This window comes from Pelophylax lessonae (assembly GCF_965119305.1).
Source record: "Pelophylax lessonae genome assembly, chromosome: 13".
In the NCBI taxonomy this organism is placed as follows: Eukaryota; Metazoa; Chordata; class Amphibia; order Anura; family Ranidae; genus Pelophylax; species Pelophylax lessonae.
In genome coordinates this window covers 55,557,676-55,573,382 of record NC_138780.1, presented here as the reverse complement: position 1 = coordinate 55,573,382, position 15,707 = coordinate 55,557,676, and the positions used below count along the sequence as shown (strand labels likewise).

Below are 15,707 nucleotides of genomic sequence, written 5' to 3'. Positions count from 1 at the left end.
AAATCCCTAGCTGAATTGGGGGCATTTACAGAAGGTAGAAATAGAGAGCAGCAGGATAAACTAGTTTTTTTTGCAGAATACAGAAAATGAATCTCGTAGTGACTGAGTGTGAACAGCATGTAATACAGCATTTATAGATAATTTCTTCTGATGTGGGTTTAATGACATTTTGAAGTAATCTGTGGTCAAAATGTAAAATCAAATATTCATTTCCACATTGCATTTCATTTCTAGCCTACTCCGATTACTCTGAACGATCTTGAAGTTTGTAAACGTACTCTGTTAAGATTTCTCTCTATATTATATCATTATATATATATATATATATATATATATATATATATATAATTTATATTAAACAAGCTAAAATATACATGTTCAGGGTTTGCTCCCCCAATTTTTTTTGCTTGTTTATTATGTATTCGGTCTGACCAGACTTCTGAGTTTGAGCACCCCACCCCCGACACACACCTATACTCTATCAGTGTCCACTATCAAGTAGATATAGGAGGAGTCCCTTGTAGTGCATTAGCACATCTCTCCCAGCAAGGAGTGTTATCTCCAAGGGTTAGAGAGGCTGGATTCATCCTTTTTTATGGATAGTGTAGGACCCACTGACAATGAGGTACTTTGACGTAGTGGTGGGCTTGAGCACGATATGGCCATATGGTGGGACCAAATCCCCATTTTTATTTATGGATTGTCTCCATATTTGATAGTCATTTCTTTTGCATGTGTGCGCTATTCTTTATATAATTCCTTGGGCTCTGACACATTCACTATGCCCTGTTGGTAGGCACTGCTGCACATTTCACAGAGCTTGCCTTCTTAGCTAGAGGAGCTGAAAGGAGAAGTTTCAGGTGGTGGAGCCAGTACAAGAATTGCTGATTGCAGGCAGCAAGGCACCATAGGATATGTAGTCAAAGAGACCTATTTAGTAATTGCAAGGAATAGGCTGTGATGTGAGATGTGTGCTGATGTTCTATTAAATTCTGATATACAACTAAAAACATTGGAAGTATGGATGGGGCACACTTCTCAAAGAGAATAGAGATTTTTTTTTGGGGGGGGGGGGGGTTAGACACCAACAATACAGCAAAAAAAAACTAAAAAATATTCTGCATCCAGTATTTGCAAAGATCCCAGGGAGTTAGTCAGTTTTGCCTTGATCTACCATTCTGTGAATTGGAAAGGTTGCATGAGGAGACAAATTTCTGAGCTTGTAAAAGGAATGTTCATTGAACGACTTCATGCGACTGAAAAGACATTTGGTGGGGCCATAATTTTGAGTTACGGTACTCAGCTTTTCATTGTACATAAGAGTTTTCAACTCCAAGTTTTGAATAGAGAACAGCCACAAGGTTGTAAGGGGTTACAGAAGCATCTTCCAGTATGACATCTGAGTATGTGGAGTTCCCTGAAGGCAAAAGAAGGCCATGCCTTAAAATACACGACAAATTAAAAAAAGGCTGGGGTTAGGCAAAATTGGCCCGCTCGAGACTTAGTACTTAGGTGCGTGCGGTGTGGCGGCCTTGGTCACCTCGCAGAAGAATGCGCACTGATCAGATCAACCTCTGTGGGTAAATGAGGCACCCTTTAGTAGATGCCCCAAGGCTTTTAGGGGTTATACCTCAAGGGCCAGTGAGGCTCAGGCGGGGGTAGGTGAAGACAGGTCAGGGGGTAGGGAGGAGGGGGGATAGGGCAGGAGAGGATAGGGCAGGTGAGTCTAGGTCAGAGGTGGCGGGGGTGAAGGTTGTCCCTGGTGTATTTTCTCCGGGGGAAGGTCCCGCAGTAAGGAGGAAAATGGCCTCCCAAGTAAAAACGGGGGGAGAGGAAAAGGAGGGGGCAGGCGGCTGCCTCTGGAGGAGGGGATGATGTGGCGGGGGGGGGGGTTGTGCGGGTTGTGGGAGGGAGGAGCTTGCGAATTAGGCACCCAGACACTCTTAACGAAGGTTCCTGTGTCATCTAGGGTCGAGTCAGTTGGTGGCAAGGTGCCGGAGGAGGCTGGGGGCTCAAAAAGCCTCTGGCCTAGTGGCTTGTCCTTCTCCCTCTGTCCCTGTCGCTCTGGGTGTTCGGCCCTCCATTCCTTCCTTTTCCCTTGCGCCCCTGCTGCCGGTCAGGCGGCAAGGATCGGGGTGGGATCACGGCCTCCGGATCCCCCTGACCCAGGGGGTCTGAGTGCTGTTGGGGGGGGTCCTGATGGCTCCAATCTTGGGGCGCATAAGCGTCTGAGGGGGGAGTTTGCCTGGGGTGGTCAGTGGTCCCTCCAGTGAGGAAAGTGCCTGGGAGGTGGTTGGCGATAAAGGGGGGTGAAAAAACGGGTAAAGAGTAAGCGTAAGCCTCCGAGGAGTGGTGAACCTCAGGTGCCTGATGGCAAGGTTAGGGGGCTTGGAGGTCCGCAGGGCATTAAGGTTTTGTCCCTCTCCAACATGTATGGGGTCCTCTCCTCATCCAAGAGGTCAAAGGGTTTATTTCGGAAGATATCTAGGTTCAGGGTAGTCTCTAAATACCGAGGCTACCCGGGTTTGCGTAGGTGTCTTGATCGCCTCTTATCCTCTGGTGGTTCTCAGGGGGAGATCTATGATCTGAAGCAGCAGCTGAGGGAATGCCAGTATGATCGTCTTGCCTCCCTGACAGTTGAAAGAGATTACGGGAAGTTTTGCTCTCCGGATCCTTACAGGAGTTGTGGGATGGCAGTGAGTTTGAAGACCATATACGGCCTGAAGGACACCTTGGGGTGCATGGTCCGGTTCAGATCATGGATTCTGGGTGTCGTCAGGGACCATTTTTATGGCATCCCAGGGCTGCAGCGTCTAGATGAGAAGGCCAAGAGGTTCTTAAATGAGACTCCGTTAGGGGAGGAGTTTGACTTCTGAGGCCCCTTTGACTGAGCACATATCAGTGGCTTAGGTAGAGAAGGCCATTGACTCATCTAAAAAGTCACCAGGGCCAGATGGGCTCATGGAAGAGTTCTACTGGACCTTCAAGGGCCTGTTGGCCCCTCATCTGGCGGAGATTTTCAATCAGTGTTTTCAGAGTGCCTATTACCTCCCTCGATGAGGAGGTCAGCCCTGATCCTTTTAGCAAAGGGGAAGGACCCGTCTCTAGTTGAGAATTGGTGCCCTATCGCCATTATCAACACAAATAGGAAGCTGTTGGCAAAGATCCTTTCTTGCGTCTATCAGCAGTAGCTGGTGAGGTACTGTCTGCATCACAACACTGTGCAATTCAAGGCCGCGGCACCTTTAGTGCAGTCCTTGGCATCCAGGAGATTGTGGGGAGGTGTAGGGCTGGCAGGTGTGGACGGAATATGTAGGCATTGGATCAGGCAAAGGCTTTTGATCGAGTTAGACACAAGTACCTCTGGCTTCTTCTGGAAAGGTATGGTCTACCGAGGCAAATGATCAATTGGCTTTGTGTGCTTTTATAGAGGGATGAGCGCTTCCCTCTTGTCAATGGCTGGGTGGGTCCATCCTTTCCTGTGGGCGCTGGTGTCAGGCAGGGCTGTCCATTGAGCCCCCTTCTGTATGTTTTTGCGGTCGACCGCTTAATACGAAGGCTAGATTGCGGGCACCTGAGGGGGATTCCGGTAGAGCCCGGCATGGCCAGAGTCCAGTGGTGAAGGTGATCACCAATGCAGATGATGTCTCGGTTGTAGTTTCAATTGGGGAGGAGGCCCACTTTGTGGAAACACAGATTGGGGACTACGCCGAGGCGTCCGGTTTACTCGTGAACTGGGGCAAGAGTGAAGTTTTCTGGATGGTTAAGGAGGGCGTGCAGTTTCCTCTCCCGGACATTTTCCCTGTGCCCCAATTGGAAATCAAACTGATAGGCATCATTTTTGGCCAGAGGAATTACCCCAAACAAAATTGGGAGAGTAAACTGTTAGGTGCCGCCCAGAAAATGGCAGCCTGGAAAGGATGGAAGCTGTCGTTGAGGGAAAGGGTTAATCTGATTAAAACATACTTGTTGCCTGTAGAGTTTCTCTACGTATGCCTGTTGCCAGTATCTCTCTATGCGCGTTTTTCGGTCTGTTTTTCCTACTGTTGTGGGGAAACCGACTGAACCTGAATAAGAGAGAAGTCCCGTACCGACAAACGGTTTGGGGGGTTGGACAGGGTCCATCCGGTAGTGTTCTACACTACCATTTTTATGAAATTCAATCTACAGTCCATTTTTCGGGACGAGCCGTGTCTGTGGGAATGTTGGTATAAGAACTGGCTTTTGCTCTTCCTGAGGGAGTGGGAGGATGGGGGAGGATGGGGGAGACCTGGGAATCGGAGATCACATAAGTACATCCCATCCTATGTCCCGCAAGCTTTAAAGGTATTGAGGCAATGGCGGATAACTGCTCTCAGTCAGCACCTTTTTAGAAGCCTGGTCGGCCAACCAATACATCAACCATAGTAGATGTATAGGGGTAGGGAATTGGCGCTGCCCAATGGGGGCGATTGTGGTAAGGTGCAATCTAGTAAGTATCACAGGTAAAATTAATATTAATATAAGTGAAGTCCATCCACAAAGAATAAATAAGCAATATATACAAGCATTTCATAAAACGAGTTAGTATACTTTTATGTACTTATTCATTTATATTGTGGTTATTAAGTGTGGTGATCCAATCGGATAAAGTGACTCTGTGGTATAAAGTGCAATAAATAGGCTGATACAGGGACTTGTGGGAGATACAGATCAATAAATAATTTTATGCCAGTATTAAAAGAAATCGTAAATAACGATGATAGTGGTGTTTGGTATAATGAACCAGGTGACAATATGTGAATAAATACATTTATTAATAAATAATATAGTAGTACGTGTAACAGTGTTCACCTAAATAGATGTAAACACTGGGAAAAGTGCAAAGTGAATGGTGGGTAAAAGGTAAACTATATTGATTTCCAGTGTATCAAAAAAAGAAAGGGGGGGTGTAAATTAAGGTATGCACAGTAGCCTCTCCTGGATTAAAAGTGCAGAGTTCATAAAAATTTGAAAATTCTAAAAATAAATATAGAAAATTCTAAAAATAAAGTTCATAAGTGAGAGTGCTCGATCTTCAAGTAAGGAAGAGTGCCCAGATTGGTTGTAAAAAAAGATTGCACTCACTAGAGTGCCCAACCCCACACGGGTATTAATTAGGCAGGGTATATTAAAGCTGTATACCACAGCATGGAGGTGAATGCTCCTATTGGTCCTCCGCCTCCTTGCTTCTCTGTATCAGAGGGAAGGGGAAGGGACGGTGCTGTCCTCCAGTATTCAGCTTGTTCCCAGATTAAACTCCGGTGGTGGTGTGTATGAAATTAACAAGGGGGGGGGGGGAACTTATAGTGTGATACCGTAGGGTACTTTATTAAAGCGCATAAAAAAGGTACTCGCATTCATGTAGTAAAAGTTCAGCGTATACAATGTATCCCTCTGTGGGGAGAAATCATGCAGGCAGCCGGCAGTAATATGTGTAGTTCCGGAACGCTATGCGTTCCACCACAGCTCCGGATCGGGAAGTGATGCAACTACGCTGTACACATTTCGTCAGACATCCCCAGCAGCGTCACTTCACTTCCCAATCCTATCCCTATATACGCTGCGGTTGCCCAGCAACTAACCAGGGAGGAACGCATAATGCGGAAGTCCATGGTTATGGACTCTGTGGAAGCTGGGCATATCTTTTATTAGTGTTTGGGTAATGTCAAAAAGATGTATATGATGCCAATACTCAATAGCTGTAAATAATAAATAGTCCAGATAGTCCTGATAGTAAAGTGTCAAATGCATATATGTATACACTATTGCAGCGTACATAAGGTCGGCCCCATGAATTGCATAATGGGATACGTGATGGATATACATTAAATTATTTTAAAAGAAAAATCATGCAGGCAGCCGGCAGTAATATGTGTACTGACGCGTTTCGTTTTCAGACGTTTTCAAAGGCATTTGACCTTTGAAAACGTCTGACGAAGACGAAATGCGTCAGGCACGCCAGCCCTCATGCAGACACGCCTCCAGCCGCGGCGACTACAACTGGGATTACATGCTGTTTTCATTTGATGCCATGTGAGTTTTATTCCCTGTTTTTACCTTTCAATATATATATATATATATATATATATATATATATATATATATATATATATATATATATATATATATATATATATATATATATATATTATATATATATATATATATACATACACACACACTTCACCATTGGAGCCTCATTTGTTTTTTGGAGGGACTACTACACCATCCACTATCCAAGGCTATTTAACCTTTGAGGATACCATATGTTTGATGAAGTTTACTGGTGGATATGGTGCAGGATTCTGAGTGGACCTATCCTGGTGGTTATTTCTATGTTTCTGGCTTGGCTGACCTTCCTTAACAGGGGGTCTACAGTTCTGGTAAGAGCAATACCTCATTTGTGCACGTGGGGACCGTCAGGATTGTGTTCCTGTCTATGGTGTTGGACTTTTCTGCATTCCTTTCTGCATCTCAGCAACTGGTCTCACATGATTATTCGGACTTTGCAAAACCTACAATCTGTGTTTTTCAGTATTTGCTATTTTGGCGCTGTACCTTATTATTTACTGTTCTTTGGTCTGATATCACCTTTGTACTGGCAGCTTAAACTATTTATTTGTGTATTGTAGCGCAGCTATCTTTCTTCTTTTTCACTTATAATCCAGGAGAGGCTACTGTGCATACCTTAATTTGCACCACCCCTTTCTTTTTTTGATACACTGGAAATCAATATGGTTTACTTTTTACCCACTATTCACTTTGCACTTTTCCCAGTGTTTACACCTATTTAGGTGAACACAAACGTACCACTATATTTATTAATACATTTATTTATTCACATATTGTCATATGGTTTATTATACCAAACACCACTATCATCGTTATTTACCATTTCTTTTAATACTGGCATAAAATTATTTATTGATCTGTATCTCCCACAAGTCACTGTATCACCCTATTTATTGCACTTTATACCACAGAGTCACTTTATCCGATTGGATCACCACACTTCGTATACTTTTATGTACTTATTCATTTATATTGTGGTTATTAACTAGTTTTATGAAATACTTGTATATATTGCTTATTTATTCTTTGTGGATGGACTTCACTTATATTAATTTTTCCTGTGATACTTATTAGATTGCACCTCACCACAATTGCCCCAATTGGGCAGTGCCAATTCCCTACCCCTATACATCTACTATCTAGATATAGCTCCTGCTATATCTTAGTGAGGCTGCAGCCCCTTCATCCCTTTGTAACTTCATAGTGCGGGATTTTCTCTTTATACATAGAATACTTCAACCATGTCATGTGGCGAAGAATCACCGCCGACACAGATACCCTGCCGGCCAAGGGGGCTGCATCCAGAGATGCATCACAAATGTACTGTAACCCCTTGATCAAATGATCTGTCAGCTCAGGAGGGTGTTAACTCCCTTCCAGATCCTGGCGTAAAACTCCAGGATCCTCCCCCCCCCCTGCGCACTGCTGGAGCACAAGGATCAGTGCACCCGTTGCGCTGTATAGCAGAGGCATGATCGTTTACCCCCAGAGACTCACCACCCTAGAGCTGAAGAGCATCAAACAGCAGACAAGCCCCCCTACCTAAACCCACCCATTCCACCCAAAAAGGGCTAAGGGTAGGGGGAGACAGGGGGCAGGTGAGGGCAACCTACACAGGGGGAACACCGCTGTGGAGATGGGGGGAAAAAGTGAGGGGGAGGGAGGACACAGGAGGGGGCCTACCATCCCCAGGGAGGGCCCGCAACCACCCCAGCAATTCCGAAAGAAAGGAGGGGGGACACTACACACCACCAGGTGGGCGCTACTCCCAGTAGTCCACAGCACGATCTTGGAATGGGGGTGCTGCGGCCCAAAATACGCTATGACTCGGATCGTGGTTGGTGTTGTGACCAGGGATATGTGACCTCACGAGGTGTTTCACTCGCCGCCAGCCTCTGTCCAGTGGGGCTATGTCATGCCCAACCTAGCGGGAAGCTTATAGTTGGATCGCGCTCACAGGCCAGACTAGGAAGACCATAAGGATCTAGGGTATCCAGTGCGTCACCCATTCTGGATGTTGACTGTAATTCACACAGGAACAAAAAGAAAAAAAGTAAAAATTCCATATAAAAAGGAAAGTATGCCAGGACCGCAGATCCCAACAGAGAGCTAGATACTTACTCCTGACTAGGCAGAAAAAAACTGAAGTCCTATAGCAGGAAGTGATAGTATACCCTTTGGGACTGCCTCAGGGGTGTAACCATAAAGGTTTCCACCTAGTCCTACTCCTGAATAGAGAGCAGCATAAGCCCAATGGTCAAGACGACATGGAGCTGTGTCCGTCAGTGAACGAGAGAAAAAATGATTTCAATGCAATAAAGCATTTCACAGAATATGATAGAATGGAGGGCTAAACGACACTCTACTGGTTGCACAGGTTACTGCAGGTTTTTTTCTCCACTCTACAGTATTGCTACCGCTTCTAGCTGACAGGCACATTCTAAACCACCTGTGGGGGCAGGATTGACAGACTCTTTTCTCCTCCTCGTTGCTCTATAAATGAGCTCCCATTGCAGCCCTGTCCTCCTTAGTGCTTAGGCACAGACACTACAGTGTTTGGTCAGAGCAGTCAGTACTCTACCATAGTCCCACCATGTGGCATTCTCCACCATCTTCCCTTCCCATGAGAACAAAGTGGAACTCTGCAACACTTTCTTTTGGGCCAAAGGATTGAAATTCAAAAGCAAGTTAAAAACAAATGTAGCACATAATTAGGCTAAATTTAGTGTTTTGGCTCTTCTGTACTCAGTGGAGTATTTTTTTTTTTTAATCTCGTCAGGTTTCCCGAAGGTCAGTGGTTGATTACTGCCTGCTTCTGGAAGATGCTTCCCGAAAATAGAGTAGGGAGGTAACCTGCTAAATTATAAATATTTATTATACCGCAGCCAAATCCTGGGAAGGGGTACCAAAAAGTTGGCTGCGGGTAAATGATAAATGTGCGGGATGCCTGTTCAGGAGGATCTTCTTCCTCTCCTGGAAGGGTTATGTTTTTCCTGGGGCTGCTGCCCCTGGAAGGCAATCGGTGTGTGTTCTAAAGAGCTGCTCTAAAGAGTTAAAAATAACAGGAATCAAAAGATATGTAGATACAAACCTGTTCTGTTCTAAACACCATTCTACAACTTCCACTTGAAACAAGAGACCATCACAAAATTCTTTTAATATGGAATCATTGCATATTTCCTAAAAAAATTACACAAAAAAAGATTGAGAATGAATTAGGATTTTATATCTGATCATGAAATCAGTTCTATTATTGCATTGCATTTTAGAGCAAACCCGTCATAATAAAAGAAGGAATATATGAAAACACTATTACTATAATTAGCATCAAATAAGCATAGCTATGTCCAATACCCTGTTTATCCTTTGAGGTTGTCAAGCATATCAACACAAGCAATAAAGATAAATACACAAAAAATTGAAAAATAAGTCCCATTTATTACAAAAGAATAATAATCTAAAAAAAAAAAAAAAAAAGGGGGGGGGGTTTACATTGCCCCAGATAATAAGGGCTCATTTACAATTGCTTTGATTTTAAATCACATTAAAGCGCCTGCTGCTTCAACATGCATTTTTTTTCTTTTTTTTTTTTTTATGCTTCTGTGATTTTTGACGCTTTAACCACTTCCATACCGGGCGATTTCTGGCACTCCACTCCAACATGTAAAAATAATTTTTTTGCTAGAAAATTACTCGGAACCCACAAACATACATACACATATATATATATATATATATATATATATATATATATATATTTTTTTTTTTTTTTTTTAGCAGAGACGCTAGGGAATAAAATGGCCGTCATTGCAACTTTTTTTTTGTCACACAGTATTTGCGCAGAAATTTTTCAAACTTAGTTTTTTGGGGTACAAAAAAAAAACACTAAAAAGTAGCCACATTTTTTATATAATGTGAAAGATGATGTTACGCCGAGTAAATCAATACCCAACATGTCATGCTTTAAAATTGCATACACTCGTGGAATGACGCCAAACCTCAGTACTTCAAAATCTCTATAGGCGACGATTTAACATTTTTTACAGGTTACCAGTTTAGAGTTACAGTGGAGGTCTTGGCTGGGTGGCTGGTTGGCACAGGGGATGTGGGCAGGTGGCTGGCACCCTGTGGCTGGTACAGGGCCTGTGGCTGGCTGGCACAGGGCCTGTGGCTGGCTGGCTGGTACAGGGCCTGTGGCTGGCTGGTACAGGGCCTGTGGGTGTGGGTGGCTGGTACAGGGCCTGTGGGTGTGGGTGGCTGGTACAGGGCCTGTGGGTGTGGGTGGCTGTGTTACACTCCCGAGAGACTAGTCCCGACTCCAGACGAGGCTGCCCAAGGAGAGGGAGGCGGCCTAAGAGGGCATAAGGTTAGGCCCAGTGCGCGGAGGCAACATACGCATGATGTCACGTTAATATCGGCAAGTTCCGGGGCCGATATTGATAGATCGGGAAAAGTGAATATAGACCCTCCGATAATCGGTCGATCCCTAGTACAAAGCCTCAACAGAACCCACGATATCAGAGGATCTGCAGAAAACAGAGCAACATGGTACAGGGGTATGATCTATAAGGGGACTGATTATTCTATTCAGGTCTAGTGAAAAGAAAGTTGGAGTTCACCTTTAAATCATTACAGAAAAAGATACATTTATCCTATAGAGATCAGTTACTATAAGCGAAGATTCTCCCTGGAAATGCAAAACATCAATAAACTGAGCCACCTCTAAGTAGTAAGACTACACGTTCTGGGCAGGTTTCTGAATGGTGTTGTTTTCCATGAATAAAGCAGCAGCTTAGGTAAACAGCGGAGAAATCTCATTGAAGAGCGGACAGACACTCAACACGTCTTTACATGCCCAGCAGGGCCGGACTGGCCTACCGGGAAATTTCCCGGTAGGCTGGCAAGTCCCCCCTGCCCTGGGGCTGCTAACACCTGAAAAAAAAAATGGCCGCGGCCGGCCCGACATGCGGATGCGTCGCAGCCGCTCGGGAAAGCCTGCACACGTTCGGCTGTTCCCGTGCAGACGGCGAATGCGCGGTGAGGTGTTGACGCCATTTTTAACTGTAAGGCACCTTTTGTCCAAAAGCTAACCAAGACTTCTCAGGAGATGCAGTGCTGCAGGCATGGTACAGGAGATTCTCCTGTACCATGCCCGCAGCACTGCATCTTCTGCACTATGCCTGCAGCCCTGTACAATGCCCACAGCCCTGCATCCCCTGTACCATGGGAAAACCATTCATTTTAAAGCACATTTGAAAAGTGTATTATATATAGATAAGACAGATACGAAAGCATGTAGGGCTTCATATATACAAGCAAATTCCGGTTAAAGTGGTTAAAGTGCTGACATGGTACAGATGTCAGAGGCTGCGGACATGGTACAGGAGATGTCAGAGACTGCGGACATCTCCTGTACCATGTCCGCAGCCTCCGACATCTCCTGTACCATGTCCGCACTTTTAACCGGAATTTGCTTGGTTTTCCCTTTATGTACAAGAAAATAATGGTGCTATGCTGTTGGGTCGGTACAATAATGCTTTGGGGCTGGTATGAAATTATTTCCAGGGCTGAATTGTATTCCCAGTCCAGCCCTAATGCCCATCTACAGGGATTCAAGATCACATCATCAGATATCTCAGGACGCACATCTTCCATTTTAGCTAGACACCATATAGGGAGGACAGACTCCAGATTAAGCCCCCCCCCTTTATCGGCAGCCATCTTTGAGGGTTTAGTTAGCAGCCATTTTAAAGCCTACCTTTTCTATCCAGCCATTTACAACTTTCACTTTTGGAGGGTAACTATATATAGTTCCCCCCCCCCCTCTCTGTTTGCAATAGTGTTGTGCTGGCTGATTTGCTACCCCATTAGATACCCTAACCCCCCAATATTTGGTTATTATAATTTTCCATATTGGCATAATTTAGACAAAATCCACAAGGGAATTTGAATGCAGCGCGTTAACAGGCTTAGTGGTGAAATGCAGATTGTCTGACAATTGAATAAAACTAGTTAGGATGTCTGCGAGGGGGAATAATTGATTTGATATACAATACAGAAAACTGCTGTAATGGGGTAAATTTTAGGACATAGTTGTGAATCAAATCTTATTGTATGTGTCATATCCCAATTCACTGTTATTTAAGGTGTTTATAAAGCGATTTCTGTAAAATAATTTTTATTTTTATAGTTCGCAGTCTGTTCTTTTACTTTTATTGTTTTTAAACAAAGAATATCTGCAAAAAGCAAAATATTTTGGTAATTAGTCAGCTTCATTATTTTTAATAATTTTTTTGGATATCGGAGGCTCTGGACTCCACATCATCTTGGGATGCCATCCTTTATAGAAAGTGGCATTTTATGACTGATCGAATGTCACCCTAAGGTGGCTGAAAAGGTGTCTGGGCTGGCAGCATTTCGACTTATGCCTGTCGGTCTCTGCTGCCTTTAACAAGTCACCTAAGCCTCAGTGCTCACAAACAGTATTCATTTCTTGTTGCTGTGAAGCACTTTGCTGTGAATTTGTATTTATCTGCTGCTGCTTTGAAGAGAACGGTCTACTGTTTTTGTTGTTGTTCTGCAACAGCCTGCTGCTACTGAGCAGCCACCAGTCAATAGAAGAATCGCCTTAGCAGAAAATCAGAGAGAAATTCCATATGAAAAAAGGTCTATTCAATCACCTAAGAACACCTAAGCAAATACAGATAATCGCTAGGAGCATGGAGACATCTGGGGATTCCCCTGCTACCTTCTCTCACTAGTGTCCAATCACCTGAACATCGCTGCCCAATGGTAATGACTACAGATCCCATAGACCATATGGCACAGCCAAAATATGAATTCCCCAACTGTCATGCTGCCTCTTGTCGTTTCAATGCTTTGTCACTGACTCAGAATAAGAGTGCATATTAAGAGTTTACCTCGACTTTCCCGATTTGCATGAATGTTCTGAGAAAGTTTCTCAACATTACTGAAAACAGAGAAAGCTATGCAACCAGCATTTTCAGGAGTTCAGATAGCAACCCCTGGTTTCCTTTATGGATCCCTTGTGCATCAGTCAATCTATGTAAAGATTTAGAGCACTAATGCTCCATTAGCACGAGATACCAAGAAAATGCTTACAAACTTCTTACGCACTGGTACGCCACCCCAGGTAAAATCAAGAAGTGATTTCTCCACTAATCTGGCCTGTGTTGGAGATGTGACCAATCTGTAGGCACACTGCTTCATATCTGGTAGCAATGCCCTTTCAAAGCTAACTTCTGTTCTCAAACCCATGATCTTAAATACAAAATTATAGAGAGTTCAATAGTGCCATCTCCTGAGTGTTGTCTCCTGCACATTTCAACATTTCCATTACCAAAATACAAATACTCCTTATACCTGCTCAATGCGGCTAAATCTTTGATTCCCATTCACTGGAAGTCAATATACACTCCAACGGTTAGAGATTTGCTTTATAAAGTCAATGTTCTGTGTGACATGGAGGAATCCATTGCTATCGCTGCTGAGAACACGGATGCCAAAAACCGTGGACAGCATGGTATTTATTCAGGTTATTGCCCTTTGGAACACCCGCTCTGTCTGTAATAAACTCACCTCTCTCCATGACCTTTTCATCGCTAACTCATTTAAGCTAATAGCCATCACCCATCACCGAAACCTGGCTTCACGAATCCGACACTGTCTTCTGCTGCCCTATCCCAAGGTGGTCTTCTATGGCAGTGGTTCTCAATTCCGGTCCTCGGGACCCACTAACAGGCCAGATTTTAAGTATTACCTTGGGGGATGCAGACTAGAATACTGCAATCACTGAGCAGCAAATGAGATCACCTGGGATGTAATTTAGTTATCTTGCAAACCTGGCCTGTTGGTGGGTCCCGAGGACCGGAATTGAGAACCACTGTTCTATGGACCCACTCCCCTAGACCCAATGGACGCAAGGGAGGGGGTGTTGGGATTCTTCTAGCACCTTTCAGGTACTTCACCCACCTCCCTCTGTCACTCTGCTCATTTGAGGTACACTGCATTTGTCTTTTCTCCCCTGTTTCTCTAAGGATATCTGTGATCTACCGCCCCCCTGGACCAGTATCGACCTTTCTTGATGACTTCTCTGCCTGGCTACCCTACTTTCTCTCTTCCGAAATCCCCACAATCAATCACTCTCAGCGACTTCAATATCCCTATTAATACTAACACTCCTACCACTTCCAAACTTCTCATCTAACCTCCTCCTTTGACCTGAAGCAATGGATACATGCTTCTACTCACTCTGAAGGCAATATCCTTGACCTTGTTTTCTCCCACCTATGCACTCCGCACAACCTTTCAAACAATCCTTTCCCTCTCTCTGATCACTACCTTATTAGTTTCACTCTCTCCCTCTCCTCCACCTCTTCTCCCTCCAGCTACCTTACAGTTACCCGCAGAAACCTACGCCATCTCAACCCTTCTCTTCTCTACTACCGACCACCAAAATCGCACCCCTGTCCTGCACCAACCTAGCCACTTCTGTCTACAATGCTTCACTCTTAGCCTCCCTGGACACACTGGCCCCCCTCACCACACACCAAATCAGGCCCCGACCCCTTCAACCTTGGCAAACCGATAACACTAGAAGTCTGAAAAAGCATAGCCGTGCTCTTGAGCGCCTATGGCGCAAGACTAGGTCTCAGAAGAATTTCAACCAATATAAATCTGCCCTCCAAAAATATAATTCCAGTCACCACACTGCCAAACAGACCTATTTTATCACTCTCATTAACAGCTTGTCATCACACCCCCAGCAACTCTTCGCTACCTTTAATTCTCTACTCCGTCCTCCACCAACCCCTCCCACCGACTTACTCGCTGCCCAGGAGATTGCCTACCACTTCAAACAGAAGATTGATACAATTTGTAAGGAGATCATTGCTGTTCAGATACCTTCCATGCCTTATGCTTCATGCCCACAGGTGCGATCATTACTTCCCTCATTCAACCTCACCACTATAGATGAGGTTGCTAAACTACTTGCCAACGTCCACTTAACCACCTGCCCTCTGGATCCTGTTCCCTCGCAAATGCTAGGTTCACCTTCTGGCCCTAGTCTACGCTCTCTAACCCACATCTTCAATCTCTCCCTCTCTTCTGGCATCTTCCCCAACTCTCTAAAATATGCACTAGTCAGCCCCATACTTAAAAAGCCCTCACTGGACCCAACCGATCTTAACAACCTACGCCCTATTTCCTTGCTCCCCTTTTCATCCAAACTCCTCGAACGTCTAGTCTACAACCGACTGTGCGACCACCTTGCCAAGAGTAGCCTCCTTGATCCCCTTCAGTCTGGATTTCGGCCTCAACACTCCACTGAACCTGCCCTCCTAAAACTGACAAACGATCTAACGGCCAAAACCAATGGACACTATTCTGTACTCCTACTTCTGGACCTTTCTTCTGCCTTTGATACGGTTGACCATCCCCTCCCTCCTCAAAAAACTCCATGCCTTTGGTCTCCGTGACTGTGCTCTTCACTGGTTATTTTCCTACTTATCCAACACACCTTTAGCGTTATGCACAATTCTACTTCCTCCTCTCCTCTTCCCTTCTCTGTTGGGGTCCCCCAAGGCTCTGTT

The 15,707-nt window shown here is 44.6% G+C and overlaps 1 protein-coding gene across 1 annotated transcript in view; it reads right to left on the bottom strand.

Annotated features, from left to right (window-relative positions):
* The window catches only part of ZFYVE26 (zinc finger FYVE-type containing 26), a 1,347,068-nt gene that overhangs the window by 1,125,020 nt on the left and 206,341 nt on the right, over positions 1-15,707 (bottom strand). Inside the window, exon 7 of the mRNA XM_082275187.1 lies at positions 9,185-9,273. Coding sequence (XP_082131313.1) covers positions 9,185-9,273 — 89 coding nt within the window. The remainder of the gene's footprint in view (positions 1-9,184; positions 9,274-15,707) is intronic.